The sequence below is a fragment of the Caloenas nicobarica genome, chromosome 2, assembly GCF_036013445.1.
Source record: "Caloenas nicobarica isolate bCalNic1 chromosome 2, bCalNic1.hap1, whole genome shotgun sequence".
In the NCBI taxonomy this organism is placed as follows: Eukaryota; Metazoa; Chordata; class Aves; order Columbiformes; family Columbidae; genus Caloenas; species Caloenas nicobarica.
The window spans coordinates 100,502,921-100,518,402 of NC_088246.1; the positions used below are offsets into that span (position 1 = coordinate 100,502,921).

The following is a 15,482-nucleotide window of genomic DNA, read 5'->3' on the forward strand; positions in this document are numbered from 1 at the left end:
AGAACAAAAACTTACAAACAAAAAAGATAACAACACACCCTCTCAAAAAACAACAACAAAACAAACCACTTTTATCACTTTTATTCCTTTGAAATTACTTTTGCCTTCTTCTTGCCAGATCATGGATGGTCTGCTTTAGCACCAAGGCTCTTGCAAAACCAGGTACACTCGATAGCTCCCTGAAAGCGGCCCGTGTGCCAGGTACAGAATACAAATCACCGAAAGGCGGGAGAAGCTGCTTGGTTTTTGGTGGTTTTTTTTTCCCTCCCCTCCCTTCGCTGGGAGGCTGCTGAGAGAAAAGCCGATGGAGGGTGGTTTGAGACAGCTCACCAAGCTCTCCCAGATGCGATGAAGAACACGAACCGTGATTTCAACGCTCCCGGAGGAGTGAGCGGCTCCCTGGCTGGCTCTCCCTCGCCTCCCCCACCTCCCGACTGGCACCACCCGTCCGCAGTTTTCCGCTGGCCGGTGCCGCTGGCGCTCAAGGCCGGGTACCGGCCCGGACTCCCGTTTCCTTGGGGACCACCCCCAGGCACCCTCTAGTCTGGCTTCCCCACCCGGGCAGGGGCGCTCCGGCCGCCCCGCCTGCCTCAGGCAGCAGCCACGGAGAAACTCTGGGTGGGAGCTGTAGCGGCGGGGTCCGCTCCGCGTTTTCCTCCTCCGCCGGGGTGGGTGTGAGGGGAAGCGGGTGAGCACAAGGGGAAGGGGCGGCCGCCGGGGCGGAGGGCGGCGAAAAGGGCGCTTGTGCCTTTAAATCCCGTCCCGAGGGGCGTGGAAGGGGCCGCGAGGGGGGCTGAGCGCGCGCGCGCGCGGCGTCGCCTGGCGCCCCGGGAAGGCGGGGAGGGGGCGGTGCGGAGCAGAGCGGTGGGGGCCGCCGTGCCACCGGCGGGAGCGGAGTTCTCCGAGAGGGGAGCACGGGTGGCCGTGTAGGGCGGGCACTGCCCGTCGGTTCCCCCGCCATGGCCACGTCCCCGTGCAGCAGCAGCGGCGTCTCCTCGTCGTCCTCGTCGGGGCTGGCGGCGGACGCGGGGCTGGAGATCCGCACGCGCTCCGTGGAGCAGACGCTGGTGCCGTTGGTGTCGCAGGTAGAAATACCGCGCGCGAGCCTTACCCGCCCCCACCCCCAACTCCCCCGGTCCCCGAAGGGCTCCCGAGTCCCTCCCGGGCAGCCGGTTCCCGCCCGGGGCCCGCGTCCCCCTTCCCGCCCGGGATGGAGTTCGGCCGCCGCCGAAGTTTCCGCGCTCGGGTCGCGGCGCTCCGTAGCCCCCTCTTTCTCTCTCTCTCTGTGTCTCCCCGGCCGCTCGGGCCGAGGCGGCTTCTCTCAGCCGCGCCCCCTCCCTCGCATCCCGGGCCCGGGGTCCCGCCAGGCGGCGCGCCGAGGTGCGGGGGCGGGATCCCGCTGCCGGAGCGGGGCTGCGGGGGAGATGCTGCTCGCACGTCCCTCCCCGAGGGGAAAAAAAAAAAAAAACTCCGAAGTTCCCCGCAAGGTCGCGGTGCCGTTGCGTAACGCCCGTGGGACGACGGCGCCTGCGGCGCGGTCGGCGGTTTGAGCCCCGGGATGCCGCGGTCGGGGGCGGCGGGAACCATTCCCCCCGGCGGGGGGGGCTGCACCGCCGCCCGAATTCCGCCGGCTGACCGAGTCTCTAGCCTCGTGGTTTTCCGCATGAGAGGATTCTCCTTTTCTCACAGTTCGGCGCTGCTGAGAGCGATCGGCTTTCGGGGGATTTGGCGAAGCTTTGTGTTTTCGCGGTCGCGCCCGAGCGTTGCGTTGATTGGAGCTCTTATCGCACCCGAGGGTAGTACCCAAAATTTTAAGAAGTTAAATAATACGTAGACTGTGTCTTGGTGACTTCTTAACGTGACCCACACAGCGCTAGATGAGCTTAAAAAAAGTAAAACTCAGGCTTTCAAGGGGTCTACTAAGTAACTATAAGCTAACCACTTCGATGTCGGTGGTTTTTTTTAGTACTTTAGTTAAAAATTCGAGTTTGAAATACCAAAGAAAATTTTACTTCATTGAAAAATAATGTATGAAAGCAGCACAGTGCTTGCTGTATAATATTTTTGTACTTAGAGCACTGGTTATTAAAGTTAGGAAGTCAAAACCTATCTGTACAAAATCTTTAGACAATGTGTTAACAGCTGTAGAAAAATAACTAATCCTGGTGAGGTCAAGTTACATATGTATCATCATAGCTCATCTGGAAACAAACTGTTGTAAGCCCTGTTTTGCATTTGTACAGCTGGACTGCAGGAGAGGTTTGTGATGGGTAATTGTGGTTCTGTACTTATCGTGGCAATTTGATTTTCTCTGAAGAAATCGCAGTCAGCTCAAAGAAGCCCGTTGAAGGGATTAAACCACTTGTTCCAATGCAAAGTAAAATTAAAGTTCAATGAGTTTTCTTCTCCTGAAACAATTGAGAGAGGTGAAATATGGAGGTGACTTTTAGGAAGCTAAAGAACAAATAGAAACCCTTCCAGTTGCAAAGGCTGAATTTAATTTCATATTTTAAATTCTTACTTTTAACAGATTTATGTGAAGATGTGCACATTCTTCTTCTTCTGGAATACTCCTTAATAACAGTAGTCTTATTTCTCTGTGGATTCGTTGCACATGTAATATGTCATGTATGATTTTTCATTGACCGCAAAACCTAGAACTGTGTCTTCCAGAAGTGCTAAGCATCTTTCACTTATACAGTGTAAGGTCTCTGAGCATTTCTGAAGGCTCAGAGCATACTGTTTTCCAGGTAAAGTGCGCTAGATGAGCTTGTTGCCTTGAATCGTGAGTGCTGCGCACAATTCAGATTGAGGCTGAAGTTGCTGATGGTATCAGCAGTAGTTCCCTACACTTGCCCAATAAAATGCCCCACTTACTGTGGTGGTTTGTCAGTTCTGTCTGTAGTATTTCATCTGATTGTTCAGTAGAGGTCTCACTGCCTTGCTTTGGTTGGGTATTTATGCAGAAAGGGTGTTATACAGTACTTAAATCTCAGAATTTGTTTTTATATTCTGCATAAGCTATGTATCAGCAGTAATGCTCATGAGTCTTTTTCTGCTTGTGTGAAATACACTTGCAAAGGGATTTGCTCTTGCTGTGAGGTTAACTTCACAATTTACTCTTTTGTTAAAAGCTTAGAAGTGCTATGTGATACCTGTATACCACTGGAAAAAATGGTCAGAATGTTGCTACTGCTTCTCATTACTTATTTTAAGCGAAGAGGAAACAAAAGGTGCCCTGTCTGACAAACTCACTTTCAATCCTTCTTATGGAACTAAATCTACTTTCTTAAAGAAAAAAAAAAAAGGTTGAATTGATTCTTATTTAAATTCATGTACTGTATAGTGCATCGTCCAAACTGATGTATAATATTGTAAATGTGTGTTTGTTTGGTCTTACTCAACAAACATGAGTGTTTGTTTTTTTGTTTGGTTTTGGTGGTTTTTTAATTGTACTTTGCAGCCTGGTTTTTCTTATGGACTATATAGTATCAGAGTATATTTGCTGCCAGCAGTACTGTAAGATTCCTGTTTTCCCAGCAGAAAAAATTACCCTTAGAGTCATTACCGGATAAGTTTATTAATAAATTTGTTTTTAAAACTTAACTATTTACAGAGTTGAACTACGTCTTCATTTTCTCTAGGTCTATTCAGATCCCAATGTTGCCTTTTTCTAATAGTGCCTCAAATGGCAAAAGAAGACTGCAGATTTAAGCTGCAGCATTAAGCATATTGCAAACACTTCTTTTTCAGTATCTACATATCTGTACTGTGAAGAGAAGCATTCTACAGTATTGTGCAAAGCATATGTTATGCAGTGCCGAAAATATGGCTTTTGGGGTCAAACCCCACAATTTTGTTCAGAACAAGTAGAATTCTCTTTTCCTGGGTAGATGTCTTTAGTTCAGTATTCCACATATAAATAGAACAGCATTCTCTAAAATCCAGACATCTCCTTCACTGCTGCTACCCATTTCCAGTCTAATTATGTTGGGTTTTATTTTTTTATGGAAAGCTTTTTGGCAACACAAGCCAGGAAGGGTGTTTAAAGTGGTCAGTGCTGACTCATTTAATAACAAGTCATTTAAACAGTTGAGGAAAGGCAAAGACTGGGAAAAAGTACTTTCCAGGATGTGGCTCCACCAGCGACTTCCTCAGCTGCCATTATGTACCTGTTTGCTAGTCTGGCAGCAGCTGGGTATCTTCAGAGCTGTCTGAGTCTGTCTGTCTGGATCTGTTCTAAGGAAGCACTCAGAGAAACTGCAGAATAGGTTTTTGTCAACTGTTGCAGTCAGGTTTTTAGGAAAAGTTTGCTGGGAGGTAACTTTGAGCTCTGTTTGTGTATGTTCCTGAAAGAATTAAGTAGTTTTTCATGGCTGAAGGTGACTTATCCTCCAACATCTTGAGTGTAGACCTGTGGGATTACAGCTCCCTGCTGCACCTTCAGAAAGCCTGTTTTGTCATAGGCACTTTGGAGAATGATTGTGTGTCCACAGGTTACTGAAGATATTTTTCCAACTTTGTTACAGGAGATCCTGTAAAAGGTTGTGGAATTGGCTTGACCTATATAGTCAAAATACAAGCTTAAATAGTAACAGAAAGCCCATGATACCAATGTTTTGAATTTCGTCACTGCCAGTCTTTGATTCTGAGAAAGTTAACAGTGGTATATGCCTTCATATGGATAAAACAAACCTGTTCTTTACTATGGTCTTGTTTCCTTGCTTTCTCTGAAGACAGCTAAAATAATTCTCATTTCAATAAACCTTGTAAAAGTTATATAACATTACATAATGTTCTGCCAGTATTCTGTTTTTCCAGAAGTTTCTGGAGTTGTGTATTAGAGCCCAAAGAAGAACCAACAGCTAATGTTTTCCCATTTGTGTGAAAAGCTCACTGATGTAGTTTTCAGACTGAAGGTGTGACTTTAGCCATACTGCATCAAGCTAGAGTTCCACATATAATCAATGACTTTTTATCATTTTCTTTTGGTCAGTTACCAGTGGCTTCTCTCAGGGACTGATACAGGGGCCAATATTGTTTAACATCATTATTAGTGATTTGAATGTTGGGATGATGGACCGGCATGTTCAACAGACATGTGAACTCCCCCAGAGCAAGTTGGGGATTGTCTGATATGCTGGAGGACAGAGCTGCTAGGCAGAGGGACAGTCTGGAAAGATGGTCTGACAGGAAGTTTGTGAAGTCCAACAAAGGTAATAATACCCATTAAACCCCATAAAACCCAATCTGGGGCAGGATAACACCAGGCAACAGTACAGGCTGGGTCAGCTGACTGGAGAGAACTTTTGTGGGGAAAGACACAATGGTCCTGGTGGCCAAAGAGCTGAACAGGAGGCCACAATGATGGCCAGCTGCAAGCTGGGTTGTTAGCAGAGGTGTAACCAGCAGGCTGCAGAAATGGGTCTTCTCTTCTGGTTGGCACTTGTGAGACAGCATCTGGAGTATCATGTCCACTCTGGGGCTCCCCCATACAAGGGAAAGCACTGACATAGATAGTGGAGCATGTGAAGGAAGGTTGAAGGAAGTGGGTTCGTTCCATCTCAAGAAGAGAGGTGTAATGGTCAGCTAGGACCTAACTTTCATACAGGAAGCTAGGATGGTACTTTCCCATCTGTATCACTTTAATCTCCAGTGATTTTTTTTTTTTTTTTTTGTCTGACATTTTGTTGCCTGGTCAGTGTAGCAAGATGTTTCTGCAATTCTGTAGTCAGATTTTATCTTTACTGTCCTGAATAACTTGGGATCACCAGCAAATTTTCATCATTTTATTACCTGCTTATCTCTCCTTCTTTATGCTTATGTAGAATAATCCATGTCCCAGCACAGGTTTCTGTGAAACTTCATTGGTTATCTCCGTCTATTAAAGTAAGCAGTCATTTACTTCCTGCATTTCTTCATTTTCCTTCTCATCATTCCGTCTCTTAATTAGTTAAATATTCATACAAAGTGCCTTCTTTCATTTTTTTTTCAGAGACTTGACGGGTGTCCTTTGCAAGCTTTGACACAGGCTTTGTTTCCTAGTTTTCTTTTAGCAGAGTGCCTCCTTATCTGTGTAATCGGTGATCTCTACAGAAAAGTGTGATTGTTTTGTGAGACAAGAATTCCTTTAACAAGCACCATATTGAGTCTTTGCCAGTACATCATATTTATTTGGATGTCTACTAGTTCTGTTCTTCATTTTTTGCACTGATTTGCCATGTACTAGTGTCAGGCAACCTCCATACCTCAACTGTCGATCTAGTTTTAAGCAGGAGATTGCATGAGAAAGTTGATATAATCCTTTGTATGTTTGAGTCCCTTGAAATCTTGGTGAATAACATCTAATGTTGGCAAGTTGTTACGGTTCATTTTCTCTAATATTTTCATATCCTCTTCTGCAGTCACTTCAATTCCATACAGATTTGCCGAGCATATCACATAGATGTGTTTTGGAGTAGGAATTGCTTAATTTTCTTTTGTCGTTGAGCACAGATAAGAATAGTTGCTCTGCTCTGTTCTTATTTTCTGTCAAAGGGATGGGGCAAAGCCATGTTAAGGAAGTACCTGAGTATAGCAGGGTTATAGCTTCTGAAGAAATGGACTGTAGTAGCTGGTAAGTTACTGTACGTTTAGTGGAACTGATGTTATTCTCCATTGAACTAAACAAGCATGTTGTATCAGAGAAATTTAAGAGAATTGTAGAACTGTAGACATGGAGTTCAATATGCTGATGTTCCGTCATGCAGGCCTTTGAATTTTGTCTGTAGGCTAGCAGAGTCTTTGGGGAAGCTATTTTGTAGTCTCATTGGCTTGGAAGTCCTTAGGTGACTAGTGACTACTAGGTTGCTCGTGTTGTACCCAGTAGCAGCAGAACTCTGAACAGGACCTCACATTCAATTCTTCAATATACTTGTAAATGTGGACCTTAGTGTGTCTCCTTACTGAAGGATGTTTCCTCTGAATGTAGCGAAGGAGCTTTAGAAGACTTATTTTTTGGGGGGGATGTATGCATGTGTGATGCCAAAACCTGTGTAAGAGGTTTATATATGAGTGACATACATACACATGATATCTTTCAATGAGTGTTCGTTTCTTATAAGCTTAATAGCTGCAAAATGAATATTCTTGGGAATTACTCAGTCATGGATTTGTCTTAATGTTTCTTTGTTTGCTTGTTTTGCTAACAGCTTTAAAGCAGAGACTCCTCTATTAAAAGCACTGTTAGACTTCTGACTCGATGTCCCTAGCTTTTTATTCTTGGAAGTCTACAAAAACAGGGAGGGAAGAACCCACCATGTTTCCCCTCTCTGTTTTTCCTCCACATCATGCATCAGTCTTGTATATTAACTAATGTTTGAATGTCTGTAGTTGTAGTATTGCATTGCAGTACACAATACGTACAAGTTGTGAATCAAATATGTTCTCTCTTTCTCCTTTAGAGACTAAATAGAAGTGTCTTATATACTCTCTGGACAATGTTCATAACATTAAGCATATGTATAGTCTCATTCCTTTCCTGAATGTCAGCGTTCAGTCCAGGCTCTCATCCATTTCGACTTATTTGCATTTCCCATGCAGCAGATGCACTGAGAGATTTGTACCAGCAAGTCCCTTGGCTGTCTTTTTTCACTAGGCATTTTTTGGTACCTTTAGGTCTTTCTCTTTCCCACCTCTCAGGTGCTAAAGGGTTCATATGTTGTTGGCTGTTCTTGCTCCAGTATGGTGCCAGGGCTTGCTTTTTGCCCCTTATGGCTCTTTCTGGAGGATGGGAAAATTCATTTTTGGACAAAGTAGGGTGATCCGTATTAGTCTTAAACTCATTGCTTTCTTCAGTGCATCCAGAGGAAAAAAATCTGAGTGCACCCCTTTTAAAATGATTTTTGAGTACTAGTCTTTATTCTTCAGTACTTTAAAAATTATGCTAATTTGCAAGCTTTGAGAAGCTGTTTCTCCCCTTTTCCAGTATTTTCTTCTTTGTGAATTAATTTGGTACTCACTTCAGACTTGAGACTTGGTACTTCTATTGAGTAATAAAATTATGATTTACGGTGTAGAGACTTGCATTGTAACTTGTATTGAGTGAAGCAAAGCTGCTGCTAAACTCTTTTTAGTTTATGTCCTGTACCACAGAGAAACTGTGCCATGGGTGCAGAGTCATATGCATTACCTCTGCTGTCGAGTCTGGAAGCATATGGTGTGCTGCCTGTGTACAGAGTTGCACCTCATGAGTTTCAATTACTCACTCACTGACTCTTCCCTTTGGTTCCACAGGTCTTGTGGGTTAAGTTGTGAGCTTGTGCTTTGTATTACAGACCTTCCACTTGATACACATTCTTTTTCTGGAAAAGGAAGCTTGCAGCAGCTCAACAGCTTGTCCTGCGCTGGGTACTCTGTGTCCCTAAAGGAGCCTGATTCTTTATCTTTGATTTATGCAGTAAAGTTAATCTTAGGAGTTTGCTGTCTGGCTGTGGATAATGTGATTAGTTCAGTCACAGTATCAGTTGTATCTCTGGGCTGTTGTGGTTGCAGGTTTCCCTTTACTTAGGCTAGTTTTTAATTGACAGCTATTTAGTCATTGGAGTTAGGTTGTTATGAGACAGCGAAAGGGAAATAGCTAATCATTTACAGCTGTGATTTTTAAGATATGCTGGGGAGCACAGAAGTACATTAGAATATTCTAAATAGGTAAATGAAATTATTTCGTTATATTAAAAATCAATGATGTTAACATCACTAATGATATTGTGCTTTACAAGAAAAATGATATATGAACATTTTATCACATAAGCATGAGCAACAGCACTACCACGAAATAGCTGTTATTTCAGGTTTTTGATGTGTCTGGTGATGTTTTTTTTGTGAACCTTTGAATGATGAAATTGGTTTTGAGTTGGTTCCTGGTTTATAATGTTCAGTATGATAGTCTTTGATGTGATAAATGAGTCAGGGTAACACTTCAGGAAGCTGAAGTAAGATGCTTCTTACTGACATAGCTGAAAATCAGTTGATCTTTTTCAATGGAATCCTATCTTTCAAATTTATGATACGTGATGAATGACTTTTCTGTGGATTAAACAATTTTTTGTAGTTCTCCAGCTGAATGAGTATTAAATCAGAACTGCCTCACAGTGATCCTGCAGAAAAAGAACTAGAGCAGCTTTCTTGCTATTCAGCATTGTTAACAGATGGTTTTATACAGATTACACAGGGAAATCCCCAAAGGGTGAATTATGAATTAATGATTGCAAACAACTCTGATTGTAGCTTAGTAAAACTGCGGTATGGTACTATGAGCCTATGGCTTTCTGTATGAATTTATTTTATGTGTATTAATTCATTGACAAAGCATAAATCTTGCTAGATAGAGCCTGAAATGATAATTTTTACTCATTGAGTTTTATTGCATTCCATCAATAGCCTTGTTTAAAACTAGTGGAGTAAATGAGTAGTGATACTATGAGTAGTGCCAAATGGTAATGGTTAATCTACTCTAGATATTGTATGGGATGATTTCTTGGTTTTATACATAAAAGGAATTCTCAAATGGTAAGATAACTCATAAACACAAGTTACAAAAATCACATATGAGCAAATCCTAAGGTTCTTTCAGATGTATATGGACAAATAAAAATTATGCAGTTACTTTTGTCTTGGAGGCATTTTTGTATTGACTTTTCGGATTAAGCGCAGTGAATGTAAATACAACCGCAGAAATAATGTATTTTCAATTAACAATAAAATAAAATGGTGCTGTAGTAATGTAATGTTTTAAATGTGGAGGGTTTTGTTTGTTTGGGGGTTTGTTTTGTTTTGTTGTTTTTAGTTTGGGTATGTGTTTGTTGTTTTGTTTGTTTCTTTTATTCACAGATGTCAAAATTGTTTAGAATGGTAATATAGTCCAGAGTTGCAAGTGCTTAACATGTAGGAGTTAGACCAATGTATGGAATGTTCCCTTTTAATTATCAAAGATTCCATATTGTGTTTCAATGTTACGTTTAAATACTGTTAAATTTTCCAACTGAGTTTTTGTTGCCCTTGAGCGCTTCAAGGAAGCAATCTGAAGAACATCCAGGCTCTTTAACATAAACAAGATAATGGTTCCTGGATTATATGAAGATTTTGTTTTCTTTTACACTCCCCTAGGTAGATAGTAGTTGGATTTGCTTAGCCTTTTCCAGTCCACACTGTACTTCTCTATTAATCCCTAGGGCAAGTATGTGCTTTTCAAGATGAAATCCCAGGTGTTGCTCTGAATTGAAGTGGTATGTCAGAATGCTGCGAAGGAAGCCTTCTCTAAAAAAGGCTGGAGGAACCCTCCTGTCTGCAACACGCAGTGCAAGATGGATTAGAATGGCTGGTAATTTTGCCAGTGACGCTGCCTCTTTATGGGACCAACAACCAACTTTTTCTGCATCTTCAGGAGTGTGTCCTGATTTTAACAGAAAGAATTCTCAATTGCAGGTGGTATCAGTGTGTTGTCCCTGTTACATCCTTTATTACAATATTGGAAATTTTACTTCCACAACAGTAGGGGTTTTTTTTGTTGTTGTTGGGTTTTTTTCCCCCTCTCCAATAAGCAGCTCAGAGTTGGCTCGAGCGTAGTTTGCACAAGCTATACTTTAGGTACATTAACAAAGGCAAGCTAGGGAGGAAAGCCACAATAATTATTTGCCATTCAGTGTCTGGTTTGGGGGTTATCTGATCATGTTAGTAAATTAAGTTATTTCTGAGACTTGCATCTCTCTGGTGCTGAAACATGTCTACATCTGTTTTGACCACATCTGAAAGTACACATTAAACAATGAATTTCCCTCTGAGTTGGTTTTGTTTACTTAGGCTTGCTTATGCCCAGGATTTTTAGGTGCAGAATGAAGGAGAGTAATAACTTTGTTTATGAAATCTACCTATTTGGGTATGAAGATACTGAACTGCAGGGCAACAGGAGGGGAGGAACACACCTAAAACCAATTATTGGGGCTGTTTATTCATGTTGACTTTTTCTAGTGAGATAGTTGCAGGTTTCAGGAAACTTCAAGACAGCAGTTGAGTTAGAAGGCCAGTTCACAATGAAAAGTGCAGTAAAGACCTTTTTTTTTGTGCATTTTATGATTGGGAAACACATATTTTCTGATGTTCAGTGTACTTGTTGATGTACAAATCCTATCAGAAAAGTTTAAATTTGGCTTTCAATTTGACAAATTATTTTGACCAACTTGTGTCAAGTTGCTCAAAGGTGCAAATTTCAGTCTGTAAACTTCCATACATCTTTTCAAAAAGAGAAGGAAACTCGAACTTGAATTATCTGCAGATGAATTTTTTTCTCATTGTCACTGATTTCTATAGAAATTCTGAAGACACCTTTTTTGGGGGGGGAAGATAGGGCAGTCCTCTGACTTGTAAGGCATGTGACAGTACAAGTAAGCAAGATAGCTTTGATGGGTGGTCAAGCCTCACTGAGCATTCTCCAGTGATCCTTCTTCTCTTCCACGTGTGGAAAAAAGAAGGGAGGATAGCAGGAGTGCAGGTCAGTTTTCGTATACTTTTCTGCTTTGTATCTCCAGATCACTGGGGATCTCTGATTTTAAGGAGTCTGAAAAAAAAACCCATTAAAAAGTGTATTTCTACTCTACCATAGTGTTACTTTAGTAGCGTTATTAAAGTAATTCAAACGACCACATAACATCTGAGAGTCCATAGGTTGCATGAACTATTCAGCCATGTTCATTCCTTTTTTTTGTTTGTTTCTTTGGCATTCCTTTTCACAACAACTTACAAAAAAAGTTGGAAATTATTTAATCCTACTGAAAAAAAAAATCTGAAGTTTCCAGAGTATTCATTACTTCGGGGAAAAACAAACAAACAAACAAAAACCCCCAAAAAACCAAACAAACACAAAAAACACAACGCAAAACCAACACACAAATCCCTCCACACCCCCCTGAAAAAAAAAAAAAAGGCCACACTAGAGGAAATAAATTGATGCCATCAAAATACTACACTTCAGTTGAACAAGTTCATCTCTATCACATTTTGGATAATCATTTTCTCTGTGGTGTTTGGTTTGGATCTTGAAATTTAAAGGGCTCTTAGTTTTCTAGGAATGCATTCAGCACAAAGGGTGTTCACTACTTATAGTACAGTCTTGCTGTGAGTTGAATCCTTTTGATCTCTTAACAATTCCAAGAATGTGTAACGAGTACATAGCAATACTACTAATAATCTGAGGTGTGTATTAGGATTTGAAGTTGTGTACTCTGTCTTTCCTGGCAAACTTTACAAAGAGATCTGAAGTAGGTTTTGAAGCCTAGATCTGAAGGAGATGAAGAAGCTGTTCTCACCCCTTCCAAATAATATTATCTACCTGTTGAAGCTATTGAGCTTGTGAGAAGTGCACAATTAAATGTTGTGGTGTTTTAAAATGAAATGTGTGATTTGCATATAACCAAAAATCTGGTTCTAGCTGCAAATAGCTAGTGTCTCATTTGCTTGTTTTATTCTCATGCTTTCTCCTAGGCACCCATGTTTGGGTACTGTAGGAGATACTAGGTTAGGTACACCAGTGATCTGATTTGGTAGGGCTGTTCTTGCATTGATTGTCAGCTTCTACTTGTCACTGCAGGTCCTGGATTATACCTTCTTCCTTTTCAGAGGAGGCTTTTCAGCTTATTAGACACTACCTGTGAAAGATTGCCTGAGGCTCCTCTAAGCATGTTGGCATTTGCCTGCAGATAAGTGAACCAGCTTACAGGTTGTTAATGTAGTTTATTTAATTTGCTTCCTTAAAGGCTTTTATGGAAGATGTGTACAAAAGCAGCGAGAAGATGCTTATAAAACCCCTTTAGGTAAAGATACAACAGTCTCAATACCACAAGTGTAATAGAACTCAGCAGTCTTGGACATACAGCGTATTTGTACTGCCCTTCTAGACACCAGTGCATAGGCAATATGAGTAAAATATATACAAATGCGGTAGCAGGATCATACCACTTCTTGGAAGCTGGTTTTTTTTTTTTTTTACAGAAGTAGTAACTCAAAGTCCTGAATGATGTGTTGAGGTCTGTTCGATTTTTGGTTGCCCCTTTTGAATAAGAACGGGCAGAAGAAACTGTCATGGTTCAAGTGTCTGTAAAGCAGAGGCAGCTGTCTCACATAACATTTTCAGGATAAGTAGAATATGGATTCTTACAGTTAACTAGTGCATTAGTAGTTAACACAGTTGCATTTCATTGTGATTAATCTTTTCTAGCCTTTGAAAACTTCCAAAGTTGAGTTTATACAAAGTTTTTTGTGGGATTTTCCTACAAAATGAAAACTAAGTAGGAAGATAATGCTTTCCAATTCTAAAAATTGGCACATAAGCCAGACTTGTAAAAATATTGCAGTGCTTGACATTGTAGAATATGCTTAGTAAGACTTCCATTAATGCTTAGACAGACATCTAATCTTAACAGACTTTTGATTTTTAGGGTGGGTAGGTAGGCAGGTAGTCCATGTTCACTTCTCAAGATCCCAAAGGCTCTTGTCTCTTGTGATGAGAAGTCTATGTGACAGTTCTGCTTGTGGCCCTTATGGATTGGATGTGAAATACCAGGTGCTGCTTCTGTGTGTTCTCGAATGTGTGGTTGTCTTCTGTAGCAGATCTGGGTCTTGGAACAATGTGTGCTGCTGTCTGGCTAAATGAGTCTGAAGACCTGTTTGTCCTTAAGTAGTACACAAGACCTAATGAGATACAGTACCTCAAATGTAATATTAGAAATTTCCACCTACTCCCTGCCCCCAAACTCAAGATGAACTAATAAAAGAATGAGCACCATGAGAAAGGCCTTTTTCACCAAGTTTTCTGTATGTCCTAACCAATGGAACTAAATTTCCTTTACAGCACGCTTCCATTGTAGGCATTTCTAGCTTCTTCTCTAGTATGTAGTGCTATCGCATTTTCTCAGCAAAGGCTTTCCATTCCTGGTATTATTATTACTTTTTTCAGAAAGGAATTTTCTAACATTATACAATTAATGGAAAGTAGAAAGCAGAAAATACACAAAATGGAAGAGGAGCTATTACTTTTAAGGATGCTACAGCACTATAGCTAATCCTTGTTGCATGGAGAAAACATCTTGAATTTTTCTAGCAAGAAAACTAATTTGTATAAAGCAATGAAAAATACCACTCTTGAGAGTCTAAATCATCCCGTGTACATTGTGGGTACTTACTGGGGGGAGGGGCATAGATAGGCTATCTTCCAACATGACTTATCAGTTTAACTCTTGCGTTTGTAGTAGTGACTGTGAAATAGCTACGTTTCCCCTGGTTTTATTTATAGTTCTCTATAAATACTTCCTGAAACCCAATCTCTTTAAGTGTCACTTAATTCTGTCATGCAAGACTTAATTACACTGATAATAAATAGACATTAGAATATTTTTAGCTAAGCATGCTGTCATGATGCTTCCTGTGCATGAAGCTTATAACGACTTAAATGTCAGTATCTGAAGGCCCTCAAAAAACTCTGAAAATAGCTGCTCAAAACCTGCCACAACTAAGCATCTTTCCTTAAATATGAAGTACGTCTTGTTACATTATGACTATATATGTTAGTTTCAGTAAAGTACTTGGGAAAAGGCAGGTTTTCTGGGGCTGGTTGTAACAAGTGACAAAAGATTGTAACTGACAATTTCTTGAGACTGCACACTCCTTAAACTGATTGTCTCAAATCTCAGCTAAGCGTTCCATGGAAATAGTGTAAGAGCCCACATTAAACAGAGCATGAGGACCATCAAAAGGACTGTTTCCTTTCTAGGACCTGATCAGTAAATCCTTAAGTAAACAGCACGTAACATATTTCTCTTGTTCAAAGAGACTTGCCGGTAATATTTTCAGCTGATAGCTCATGCCCAAACACCACGGATGTTAGTGACTGGGTGATACACGATCAGAATACAACAGATTAAATATTTGGGAGGTGTTAAGCTTAAAGGAGATCTTAGATAATGTTCTTGGAGTCACCAGGGTTTCCTACTTCAAAAAAAACCCCAAGAAACAGCTGAAACACTGCAGTAACAGTTCTGGTCTGGTTGCAACTGGATGGGCTCCAGGGGAAAAGCAATTCTCTGTTATTTAATATATCCTTAAACACTGCAAGTTTTCACTAATTCAGTTTTTTATAGGCTCTTAGGGTATCTTTGGATAAAGGTGGTTGGTTGCTGGGGAGAAAGTTCCTTGTTAGCTTTCTTATGGATCTTTGGTTTTCTCCGTTTAACTTGTCTGATTCTATATCTTTGTTTTAAATGTTGCTTAAAAGTCAGGAACGGAAACTTTGCTTATTCTTTAGTTTAGAAGCCTAGCTTACTGGCCTTTTAATGCTCATTGCATTATTCATATCCTGAAGCAAATGGTATTGTATGCCTCACCCCAACACCCTTCCAATTGTACTACTTAGGGATTATTTATTTTTTTTTCACTATGGTCAGAACTGCTTAAAT

General features: G+C 41.0%; 1 protein-coding gene across 2 annotated transcripts in view; it reads left to right on the top strand.

Moving 5' to 3' along the window:
- Positions 1-873: 873 nt before the first annotated feature.
- The window catches only part of CTNNAL1 (catenin alpha like 1), a 61,075-nt gene continuing 46,466 nt past the window's right edge, over positions 874-15,482 (top strand). For both annotated transcript variants that reach the window (XM_065627195.1, XM_065627196.1), the window contains exon 1: positions 874-1,085. In XM_065627195.1, coding sequence (XP_065483267.1) covers positions 960-1,085 — 126 coding nt within the window. In that variant the 5' untranslated portion in view covers positions 874-959. The remainder of the gene's footprint in view (positions 1,086-15,482) is intronic.